General features: G+C 38.5%; 1 protein-coding gene across 1 annotated transcript in view; it reads right to left on the reverse strand.

The window, feature by feature from the left end:
• The window catches only part of MYO3A (myosin IIIA), a 188925-nt gene that overhangs the window by 80204 nt on the left and 95448 nt on the right, over positions 1-13273 (reverse strand). Inside the window, exon 18 of the mRNA XM_004605494.2 lies at positions 9591-9738. Coding sequence (XP_004605551.2) covers positions 9591-9738 — 148 coding nt within the window. The remainder of the gene's footprint in view (positions 1-9590; positions 9739-13273) is intronic.

Here is a 13273-nt window from a genome sequence, read left to right on the forward strand (position 1 = left end):
GATATATATGTGTATTTCTACACATATATATTTGTGATATATATTGTGATATATATTGAGATATATATTTCAAAAAAACTTGGGAGTTTTAAATAGACATCACCCTGGGCTGGAACGGTAGTACAGTAGATAGGGCCTTTGCCTTGCATGTGGCCGACCTGGGTTTGATTTTCAGCATCCCATATGGTTTCCTGAGCACCACCAGGAGTAATTCCTGAGTGCAAATCCAGGAGTAACCACTGTGCATCACTGGGTGTGACCCAAAAAGCAAAAAAAAATAAATTAAATAAACAAAAGAATTAGCCTTCACCTCCCCCCACCCACAATTTCAGGAGCTACATATATAAAAATAAAACAATTTTACTCTAAATCAACTATCTTAGATATCTTAGATATCTTCCCAAATATCTAAACTATAAGGGAAAAAAGGGTATCCAAGTAGTTATGGTAGTTATGGATACTTCTGTTTGGTTTTTGAGATTGTGAGGCTAATAATTTATGTCTTTAGAAGAAGTAGGTTATAGAGAGAAAGGAGGAATGCCTTCTGGCAAGTTGAAAATGGGATTTTCAGACTTAGGAACATATTTATTACTTTTATTGATGTAACAACTCAACATAAAATACTATAAATTTCAGATGTGCACCACTGAAATATAAATACATATATAATACATTGAAGGAATATGTTCCAAAGGAAACAAAAATAGCTGGAGGCGATCACTTCAAGAAACACAAAATAATATGCCCATCATATTATGCCCATAGATTAGGTTCTGACTATAGGTGCTTTCACTAAAAATGTTTTACTGTAGTCTATTAATTACTATTTTTTAATAGTTTATTTTTAATTAGTGAGTTAATGTGAGGGTACAAACAGATTTATACATTTTTGTGCTCATGTTTCCCCCATACAAAGTTCGAGAATCCATCCCTTCACCAGTGCCCATTCTCCACCACCAGTAAACCCAACATCCCGCCCACCCTCCCCAGTCCCGTCTCCCCCCACCCCAAACAGCCACTATGGCAGGGTATTCCCTTTTGTTCTCTCTCTCTATTTAGGTATTGTGGTTTGCAATAAAGGTGTTGAGTGGCCATTGTGTTCAGTCTCTAGTCTATATTCAGCCGGCATCACCCTTCCCCCACATGACCTCCGACCACATTTTCCTTGGTGTTCCCTTCTCTGAGTTGCCCAGAATGAGAGACCAGCCTCCAAGCCATGGAGACAACCTCCTGGTACTTATTTCTACTATTCTTGGGTGTTAGTCTTATAGTCTATTATTCTATATTCTACAGATGAGTGCAATCTTTCTATGTCTGTCTCTGTCTTTCTGACTTACTTCACTTAGCATGATACTTTCCATGCTGATCCACTTATATGCAAATGTCATGACCTCATTTTTCTAACAGCTGCATAGTATTCCATTGTATAGATGTACCAGAGTTTCTTCAAACAGTCATCTGTTCTAGGGCACTAGGGTTTTTTCCAGATTCTGGCTATTGTAAACAGTGCTGCGATGAACATATAAGTGCAGATGTCATTTCGACTACACTTTTTTGCTTCTCTGTGATATATTCCCAGCAGTGGTGTTGCTGGGTCAAATGGGAGCTCAACCTCTAGTTTTTTGAGAATTGTCCATATTGTTTTCCAAAAGGGCTGAACTAGTCGGCAATCCCACCAGCAGTGTAGAAGGGTCCCTTTCTCCCCACATCCTCTCCAACAGTGGTTGCTTTTGTTCTTTTGGATGTGTGCTAGTCTCTGTGGTGTGAGGTGGTATCTCATGGTTTTTTTGATCTGCATCTCCCTGATGATTAGTGTTTTAGAGCACTTTTCATGTTCCTTTTGGCCATTCGTATCTCTTCCTTGGGAAGGTTTCTGTTCATTTCTTCGCCCCATTTTTTGATGGGGTTGGATGTTTTCTTCTTGTAGTGTTCAACCAGTGCTTTATATACCATTGATATCAACCCCTTATCTGATGGGTATTGTGTAAATATCCTTTCCCATTCTGTAAATAGTCTTTGTATTCTGGTCACTGTATCTTTTGCGGTGCAGAAGCTTTTTCTTTTAATGTAGTCCCATTTGTTGATCTCTGTTTTTACTAGATTGCTTAGTTCTGTGTCATCTTTGAAGATACCTTTATCTTCTATATCGTGGAGGGTTTTGCTGACCTTGTCTTCAGTGTACCTTATGGTTTGTGGTCTGATGTTGAGGTCTTTAATCCATTTTGATCTGACTTTTGTGCATGGTGTCAGGTCGAGTTCGAAGCCCATTTTTTTGCATGTGGTTGTCCAGTTGTGCCAGCACCATTTGTTAGAGGCTTTCCTTGCTCCACTTCACATCTCTTGCTCCTTTATCAAAGATTAGATGATCATACATTAGAGGTTGTGTGTGGGGATATTCCACCCTGTTCCATTGTTCTGCAGCTCTGCCTTTGTTCCAGTACCATGCTGTTTTAAGTATTACTGCTTTGTAGTAGAGTTTAAGGTTGGGGAGGGTGATGCCTCCCATCATCTTTTTCCCAAGAATTGTTTTAGCTATCCGTGGGCATTTATTGTTCCATATGAATTTCAGGGTTGCTTGATTCGTTTCTTTGAAGAATGACATGGGTATCCTTATAGGGATTGCATTAAATCTGTATAATGCTTTGGGGAATATTGCCATTTTGACAATGTTGATTCTCCCTATCTATGAGCAGGTTATATGTTTCCATTTCCTCATGTCCTCTTTTATTTCATGGAGTAGCGTTTTATAGTTTTCTTTGTAGAGGTCCTTTACTTCTTTAGTTAAGCTGATTCCAAGGTATTTGATTTTCTGGGGCATGATTGTGAACGGGATTGCTTTTTTCATGTCCCTTTCCTCTGTCTCAATGTTTGCATATAGGAAGGCCATGGATTTTGGGGTATTTATTTTATAGCCTGCGACTTTACTGTGCAGGTCAATTGTTTCTAAGAGTTTCTTACTAGAGCTTTTAGGCTTCTCTAGGTATAGTATCATATCGTCTGCAAACAGTGAGAGCTTGATTTCTTCCTTTCCGATCTGAATCCTCTTAATATCTTTTTCTTGCCTGATGGCTATTGCTAGTACTTCCAGTACTATATTAAAGAGAAGTGGTGAGAGTGGGCATCCTTGTCTTGTCCCCGATCTTAGAGGAAAAGCCCTTAGTTTTTCTACATTGATGATAATGCTTGCCATAGGTTTGTGGTAGATGGCTTTGACTATCTTGAGGAAAGTTCCTCCAAAACCGATTTTTTTTTCTTTTTCAAAACCCATTTTGGTGAGAGTTTTTATCATGAATTGGTGTTGGATCTTGTCAAATGCTTTCTCTGCATCTATTGATATGATCATATGGTTTTTATCTTTACTTTTGTTGATGTGATGGATTACGTTGATTGATTTCCGAATGTTAAACCATCCTTGCATCCCCGGGAAAACGTTCCGTGTGCGCTGGAATCCCACTTGGTCATGGTGTATTATCTTTTTGATGAGTTATTGGATTCTATTTGCTAGTATTTTGTTGAGGATCTTCGCATCAGTGTTCATCAAGGATATTGGTTTATAGTTTTCTTTGTTAGTGATGTCTTTGTTTGCTTTTGGTATTAGGGAGATATGTGCCTCATAGAAACTGTTCGGAAGGGTTCCTGTGTTTTCAATTTCCTGGAAAAGCTTGAGGAGAACTGGCAACAAGTCTTCTTTAAATGTTTGGAAGAATTCGCCAGTGAATCCGTCTGGACCTGGGCTTTTGTTTTTGGGGAGACTTTTGATTACAGTTTCAATTTCCTTGATATTTATGGGCCTACTGAGGTATTTGATGTCTTCTTGGCTCAGTCTTGGGAGATTGTAGGAGTCAAGGAATTCGTCCATTTCTTTTCGGTTCTCTTGTTTCATGGCATACAGACTTTCAAAGCAGTCTCTGATGATCCTTTGAATCTCCTTGGTTTCTGTTGTGATGTCCCCCTTTTCATTTCTGATTTGGTTTATTAGGGTTTTCTTTCTTTCTTTCTTTCTTTCTTTCTTTCTTTCTTTCTTTCTTTCTTTCTTTCTTTCTTTCTTTCTTTCTTTCTTTCTTTCTTTGTGAGTCTTGCTAGCGGTTTGTCAATCTTATTTATTTTCTCGAAGAACCAGCTCTTTGTTTCATTGATCTTTTGGATTGTTTTTCTGGTTTCCATATCGTTAATTTCTGCTCTAAGTTTTATTATTTCTTTCCTTTGATCTGGTTTGGGTTCCTTTTGCTGGTCCTCTTCTAATATCTTGAGCTGCGAAGTCAAGCTATTTATATAGGCCCTTTCTTCCTTTCTGAGGAAGGCTTGCAGAGCTATAAATTTTCCCCTTAACGCAGCTTTAGCTGCGTCCCATAGGTTCTGGTAGCTTGTGTCTTCATTCTCATTTGTTTTGAGGTATCTCTTGATTTCTTCCTTGATTTCCTTCGTGACCCACTCATTGTTCAATAGTGAGTTGTTTAATTTCCAAGTGTTTGATTTGATTCTCCGCGTCTGTGCGTGATTAACTTCCATCTTCAGTGCATCATGGTCTGAAAAGATAGTTGATACAATTTCTATCTTCCTGATTCTATTAAGGTATAACTTGTGGCCCAGAACGTGGTCTATTTTGGAAAACGTTTCGTGTGCGCTGGAAAAGAATGTGTATTCTTTCTTTTTTGGGTGTATAGCCCTGTATAGGTCTATTAGCCCAGTCTCCTCCATTTCTTCCTTCAGAGCCATCGTTTCCTTGCTGAGTGTTGTTCTTGTCAATCTATCCAGAGGCGATAAGGCAGTGTTGAAGTCTCCTACTACTATCGTGGTGCTAGTTATGTCTTCCTTAAATTCTGTTAGGAGTTCTTTTAAGTATTTAGCTGGTCGCTCATTAGGTGCGTATATGTTTAGGAGTGTGATTTCTTCCTGTTGTACATATCACTTGATGAATAGAAAATGACCTTCGCTGTCCCTTCTGATCTTTTTCAGCCTGAAATCTATGCTATCGGATACTAGGATACTAGTATGGCCACCCCCGCTATTTTTTAAAGGGGGTTGTTTGCTTGCAGGACTGTTTTCCAGCCTTTGATTTTGAGTCTGTGTTTGTTCTGACTATTCAGATGTGTTTCTTGTAGGCAGCAGAAAGTTGGGTTTGGTTTCCAAATCCATTTTGCCACTCTGTGCCTCTTGATTGGTGCATTTAGACTGTTAACATTAAGAGAAATTATTATCATGGGATTTCGTGTCATTTTTCTGTAGTGTTTGTTGTTCGTGTAGGTTTTTTCTTTGTCTTATAGTAGCCCTTTGAGTCCTTCTTTTAATTTGGTCTTGAGTCTATGAAGTTCCTGAGCTGTTGCTTGTCCGTAAAATAGTGTATGGTTCCTTCAAGTTTAACTGAGAGTTTAGCCGGGTAGAGTATTCTTGGTGAGGCATTTATTTCATTAAGTTTTTTCACTATATCCCACCATTGTCTTTGGGCTTGGAGGGTTTCTTCTGATAGGTCTGCTGTGAATCTAAGGGGTGCTCCTTTGTATATGATCTCTTTCTTTGATCTTGCTGCTTGCAGTATTACAACACATTACTTTAATAAGAATTTAAAGGACTCTTGCTATCTGTCAGGCTCTGAAGACAAACAGAGCTAAAAGATAATACTTGCTATCAAAGTAGTATAGCCTCAGGGGAAAGGCAAACCGTTAACCAAATGTTGTACTGTCAAACGCTTTTATTAAGGAAGAGAGGAGGAAGGAATATGAAAAAAATCATAGATTTTCTGGATTTCACTATTGAGAAATAAAATATAACTTCCTTGATTTGAATAAGTGATTGGGGGGTTGGAAACATAGTACAGTAGGTAAGACATTTGCCTTGCACACGGCTGACCCGGGTTTGATTCCCAGCATCCCATATGGTCCCCTGAGAATTGCCAGGGGAAATTCCTGAGTGCAAAGCCAGGAGTAACCCCTGAGCATCTCTGGTGTGACCCAAGAAGCCAAAACTAAATAAATAAAACTCTGTCCTATATTTAAAAATAACTTTAAAAATAAGTGATTTGGTAGAGATGATTCATTTAGAAAGAATACATACATGTGAGGGCAAAAGAGGATGAGCCCAATTCTGGGTAAAGTTCTGAAAATTGAAGCCAAGAATTCAGAATGAGGTTATGTGTTGGAGATGGGCACTTGAATCACACTGGCATGTTGAGAGTGTTGACTAACATAAAGGGAGTAGATGATCTCTTGGTAAATATGAAAAGAGGGTGAAGGCTAGAACTGTGGGAAGCTAACTTTAAAGATTCTCTAATCTTGGTTGCACAATGAAATATCACTGTATCACTCTCATCCCGTTGTTCATCGATTTGCTTGAGTGGGCACCAGTAACATCTCCATTGTGAGACTTGTTGTTACTGTTTTTGGCATATCGAATATGCCATGGGTAGCTTGCCAGGCTCTGCCCTGTGGGTGAGATACTCTCAGTAGCTTGCCAGGCTCTCCGAGAGGGCTGGAGGAATTGAACCTGGGTCGGCCGCGTGCAGGGCAAACGCCCTACCCCCTGTGCTATCGCTCCAGCCCTACAATGAAATATACTGGGACCTTAAAACTACCGATATATTGGTATCATCCCAATATATCTGACTGAATTCATCCAGGACAGGCTCTGAACTCTGAGATTTTACAGATTCCAAATGATTTGTTTATGCAGTCAGGACTGAAATGTTTTTTTTTTTTGGGGGGGGGTCACACTCGGCAATGCACAGGGGTTACTCCTGGCTCTGCACTCTGGAATTACTCCTGGCAGTGCTCAGGGGACCATATAGGATGCTAGGAATAAAACCTAGGTCAGCCTCGTGCAGGGCAAACGCCCGACCCGCTGTGCTATTACTCCAGGCCCCAGGACTGAAAATGTTTTAACCAACTGTACAGGAGGATCCATAAAGAGGACAAGAAATAGAAAGATGGTGTTAGGGAAAAGAAGAGAAGAATCTGTAAAGAGGACCAAAAATTACAGGAACTTTTGGCCAAAAGTTCTATAATTTTTCTGTAAATATAAATATTTCTGATGGTAATGATCAATGAGATTAAACAGTCGACCAGTAAAGTGGGAGGAAGTCATAGCCGGATGCTATGAACTTAATATACCCAGGTGGGGAGAAATCAATACAAAGAGATGCATGCTGGATACGAAGGATCTTGGACATGAAGAGTTGGTCCATGCTTTAGATGTAAGCAGGATAGAGGAAAGCTTTTGTTTTTAAGAGACTTCATCATACATCTATGCTAAGAGATAACATTAATAAAGAGGAATGGAGGAGATAAAAAGGGATGGAGGAAGGAAGAGAACAATACATATTTGATGGAACAAAATCTTAGAATAGATGAGAGCTAGGAAAACACAGAAAAAAACCTTAAATTAATGTCATTTTTAGCATTAATCTTAGGAAATGTTATGATCTAAACATTATCTTTTGTAATTGTTGTATTCAAAATGCAGTTTCAGAGAAAATTCCCATGTCTATTTTCAATTTTAAAGAAATACCTCTTGGGGGTATGGTGCCACCAACAGGCCAACCTGTACCTGTGGGGCAAGTGCATCAGCAGCCTGATGGTGCCTTAAGGCTTCCTGACAACCCCAAATTGCCTCTGTGCCTTTGGCTGGATCCCAGCAACTTGAGACCAAGTTTACCAAGAAATTAAATTGCCAAAAGTTAGGTATGTGGGAGCCGCACCCACAAACCACCTCTGGCCCAGCTATACAAAATCATTTTATGGCCTTATTTCAGAGACCCATAGATAAATCTCGAAAGAGATCAAAAGCCACAGTTAATCCGGGACTCACGCATGGCTGAACAGACTGGAGTAAATCAGAGGGGAGTGGGTTGGCATGGTCAACTACCCAAGCAGAGCCCCCAGCAGCCACTTGCTTCCACAATCCAAAATTGCTGCCATACCCCCGGCCTGACTCCACCATCTCATGAAGGACCTCACCAAGATATAATCTTCTAAAAATTCTGGTATGCAGGTTTTGTGACTGAAGTTTCCAGGCTTTCCCAGATTGGGTGTGGGCTACCTGTCCCCACTTCCCAATACTCATGGAAGCACCCATGGACCAACTCCAGTGCCACCCTGTAAGCTCTACTATCAGCCTTGCTTCAGAGACCCCTAAATAAATCTCAAAAGAGATCAACAGCCACAGTTAAGCTCGGACATGGCCATACTAAACAGACCAGGGTAAATCAGAGCGGGGCAGCTTGGTCTGGGGCTTGCCCAAGCAGAGTCCCTGGCAGCCACTTGCTTCCAAAATCCCAAATCGCTGCCATACTCCTGTCCTGACTCCACCATCTCAGGACGGACCTCACCAAGATATAATCTGCTGAAAATTTTGGTATGCAGGTTTTGTGACTGAAATCTCCAGGCTTTCTCAGGGTCGGGATGGGCTACCTTCCCCCAACTCCCTGTACTTTCAAAAGCCTCGGCAGTCACATCCACACCCCAAAGCTGCCACCCAATTGAAAAGCTACTCCAGCCATATAGTCCTAATAAAAATACTGAATGCCGTGAACAAACACCATGACCTCTTATCACCTTATGTACTGCAAACCATAGTGCATAAAAGCAAAAGGAGAGAGAGAGAAAGAAGGAAACTGCCTCCCATAGAGGGAGGCTGGGGGTAGGGGGTAGGGGGCTGGAGGATGGTGGTGGGAAAACGGGGGACATTAGTGGTGGGAAATGTACACTGAGGGAGGGATGGGTGCTGGATCATTGTATGACTGAAACCCAATTATGAACAGCTTTGTAATGGTCTATCTCACAGATATCCAAGTTAAAAAAATTAAAGAAAAAGTAATGTGAAGTTCATGCCCAGTTCAATCAGCTTAATCAATGGTTGAATAAATAGCAGTACTTCTACATTAAAATAAATAAATAAGTAAAGAAGTACCTCTCACTCAATCTTAAATTTGAGTAAAACAATTCTAATCAGTAAGTTCAAAACAATCTCATATTATTTAAAGGAAACAAATGATATACTGAATGATACAAAATAAAACTATTTTACACTGATAGTTGATAAAATAATGATAAAACTTGATAAAATAATGTAATAATTTTAATATATAAGTTTTGGCAAATGCAATTGAAGTATGTCTCTGACTTTTCTCTGAGGAAGAATATTTTTGAGGCTGACTCATAAATTACACATTGTACCCTGACAAAATTACTGTTTCATGGCATTTTCATCAAACCCCATTAACTTGTGTTCTGTTGCTTAGCTACTAGAATTCTGAACTTTAATGCATTTTAGATGGATATTTAAATTTTAAACAGAATTTCTGCTATGCAGTCTACAGAAAGAAAAACAGACACATCTGCTCACTGTAATTTCCAAAAGAAATGTCATTTAAAAGGGTTCAGACTTGCTAAGTTTTAAAGTAAGATGCACTGATTTTTGATGCAGGATAATTCATGCCACACATATCAAGCCACACTCGATTTATTCTCATTTTTATGTTTTGTTTTCACATGGGCATTGAGAAAAGAAATCTTTGCTTTATTAAATTCTCAAGGCTTTAAATGCACAATTTAGGTCTCATTTCATTGTACCATTTACACAGCGATCCTTTGACTTACCTGTTCCCAGGCGAACACATGTTGATTGAAATAATATTGAATTTGCTCATTTGCAATGTTAATGAACAACTGCTCAAAGGAATTTTTTTTGAAATTTTCAAAGCCAAATATATCCAGAATGCCAATGCTCAGTTCATCACCATTCTTACTGGAAAATTAAAGAAGGCATTAGTTTGTATTCTTGTTTAGTTTCTAAAGAAGGAAATTTATTATTATGCTTTTATGATTTAGCTAGAAAAATATTGCTAGGACATACATTTAGAGTGGAATTCTTAATTTAAAAAGTTTCCCTCCAAAGAACATAAACTAGGTAGCATTGATTTTAATATGTAAATGATGTGGCCTTCCATGCATAAACAATATCACTTATTTTCTTATGGGTTTGTGAGCATCAGCTCACCACGGGACTAAATTGTGAATTACTGGGGAAACCTGGCTAGTACTCAGGATGACAACAAAGTTCTGTGAAATAAAAATCAACTTTTGTTACAGCAAAAATTCTGTGGTGGTAAATTTAGTTTTTCACTGTAGGACATCAATTTAAACATCTTATTAAATAATTTCATTAATTTAAAGAATTGCTTATTTGGCAGGTATTCACTTTGTCAGAACTTAATATAGGGGAAGAAAAAATAAACTTACTTTATAATTAAACACTTGAAAATAAAATTAAATACAATTTAACAATTAAATATTCCAAACTTATTTTTTCCTCTTCCCCATAATGTTATCTTCTTCACAAATGGTCTGAGATTCTAGGTCAAATAATTTGCTCCTCTGCTTAGAAATAAATACATTGCAAAGGAGTTTTCATGTGAATTTTAAAAGGGAAGTAGAAATATTTCTCTTTGTGACCAGGATTTATGTAATCTAAGTGATTCTTAAATTTGTGTAAGGAAGTAATTTGGAAATGACAGCAAGCAACTGCATGCTGTGAGCTGAAGGGCACGCTATATTTGGAGGAATTGATTGAATTGAGAATGCAGAGGTAAAGAACATTTTGACTATGTGACAGGATCAACAAAAGGAAAGCTACTGGGATAATTCTGAAATTTTTCTATTTTTGAACAGTAACTGCAAATCTCTGGTATTATCAGGCAAGGTGTTTATTTAAAATCTATGCTGGTTTAGACAACCTGACTAGTCTTTTACTATCTCTTTGTTATACCCAGCTGAGATCAATATTCAACTCATATAATAATGAATGAGAGCCAGGAGGACGTAAGAGATGATCTAGATCAGGGATTTCACATTGTGATCACATAGGGACCCTCCAAATATGATTATAAAGAATCATAGCTGTGTACAATGAATTGGTGGGTATATATAAAGACATCTGTTATTATTTATTTATTTTGCATAAAGGGCATAGTTTTTAAGAGGTTCTTGAAAGTCTCTAAGAGACCAACATAAACAAAGCTTGTCCTTCAATGGCTATACTTAAACGTTGAGAACAAGACACTGAAAAATGACCAAAACCTTCCTGAATAGAGAAAATATGAAGCTGGGAGCAAAGTCAAGTAGAGAGGGCAGGTTTTTAAAAAATTTATTGTTGGGGCTGGAGTGATAGCACAGTGGGTAGGGCATTTGCCTTGCACGCGGCCGACCCGGGTTCAAATCCCAGCATCCCATATGGTCCCCTGCGCACCGCCAAGGGTGATTCCTGAGTGCATGAGCCAGGAGTGACCCCTGTGCTTTGCTGGGTGAGACCCAAAAAGCAAAAAAAAAAATTATTGTAAACCTAGACTATGCAGAATCATTTTATGATATTGTTTTTTGAAATTTTATACAAAAGTTTGTAATTTGTGTGTGGAAACATTGCAGCAGACAGGTTACAGTAGAGCATCAGCAGATCAAATAATGTGAAGTCAGACACTTCCAGATACCACTGAGTACCAAACATGGTAACTACCAATATGAGGTTAAATATTTGAGTATCTTGCTTACATTTTGTGACAAACAGATTTTTAAAAATCTTAAATATTTCCATTTTCATGTGGATGTCTGGCATTATATAGGTAGTTAAATAATGAACAAATGAGCTCTTTGACCTTGAAGTCATAGGCAAATTGGGTTGTGATCTGCAGATTCAGTTAGGTAGGGCACAGTTTCTTTGGAAGGGAAAGAGGCAATTTGTCAGGTTAATATTTATGGTGCAACACATTATTTCAGTGAAAAATAAGAGTGAACTGTATATGCATTAGATGATTAGGTGATCAGAAGATGAGAGTCCATGTTATTTCTTCATATACAAATTTTCCAAAGGCTGTGTAATTTGTGACTGAACAAAGTTTAAATTGAAATGCAAGAATTTGTTTCTCTGTGTAATTCCAGGTATACATAGAGCACTCAGTTAATATGGCTATGATTTTTTTTTATTTCTAAGATGAGTTCCAATGCAGGGCATGAGATTGTGATTAGTAACAGTATTATTTATATCCCGGCTCCAGCCTTTAGTTATGCAAACATTTCCGAACCAAATTTTACTGCAGATCATAATACCCGAATTCATGATAGATGATAAAGAGAATTGAAATATGAGAGATTTCATGTGACTTCAAGATTTAATTCTGGGGATGAGAAAATAACTTAAAGGGTTGGGGGGTATGCATGACATGTGGGGGCCCTAAACTCTATTCCCAGTACCACTTGGTGCTCTGAGCTTTGCCAAGTGTGATCCTAGTGATTCCAAAAATCATTGGGCAGGCACTCAATCTTTGGTCAGTTGGGTGAAATATCTTGAGGAGAGAGAGCCCCTATGAGCACTTCTTGGACTATGACTCCATAACTGGCAGTCACAGTCCCTTCCCAAGTAAACATCCCTTCTTGATTTCTCCAGCACTCAAGGAGATGGGGGTCATGATGAACAATGACAAAGGGATTTCACTCAGGTTAGGCGGTCTGTCGCTACCTTATCTAGTTCAGGGAAAGTCAAGAGCAATGCTGCCTTCGAGAAAAGACAGGGACTGCATGTATGTCCCCCTTCCCCGACCCAAAACAGCACTCAACAAAGAACTGTTGAAATACTGCATAAAATGTTTGCAAAAATGGCTTGCATAAAATGGCTTATACTTCATAGTAAATTAAATACATTGATTTAAATACATCTGAATAAATACATCCGATGGTAAGATGAAAAATAAATCTAAAAAGCAAATTCATGGATATAGAGAAGAGGTTGATAATTGCCAGAATCCATAATTCTATAAATTTGTATAGTATCTTCAAATTTGGTGGAAGATTTGAGGGTGACAGTGAGTAAAATGGACCAGTTTAAAATAAGTCATGAGGGTGTAACATACAACATAGTTCACTGTATAGCATACTTGTAACGTGCTAAGAGAGCAGATCTTAAAAGCCTTCTCCGTAAGAATAAAATTATTTTGATAATTGTATGGTGATGGAAGCTAAATGGATTCATTATGATGATCATTTTATAATGCATATAAATACTGAATTATTATGCTACACATCAAGCTGACATGAAAATGTCACATTAAAAATTTACTCAAGTCAGAGCAATAGTACAGCAGGTAGTGCACTTGCCTTGCAGGGGGGCAAATTGAGTTTAATCCTTGGCATGCCATATGCTTCCCTGGATGCCACCAGGAGTGATCTCTAGCACAGAGCCAGGAACAAGCCCTGACCACCAAAGGTGTAGCCCCAATGCCCCCCCATTACTT

This window comes from Sorex araneus, chromosome 9 (assembly GCF_027595985.1).
Source record: "Sorex araneus isolate mSorAra2 chromosome 9, mSorAra2.pri, whole genome shotgun sequence".
In the NCBI taxonomy this organism is placed as follows: Eukaryota; Metazoa; Chordata; class Mammalia; order Eulipotyphla; family Soricidae; genus Sorex; species Sorex araneus.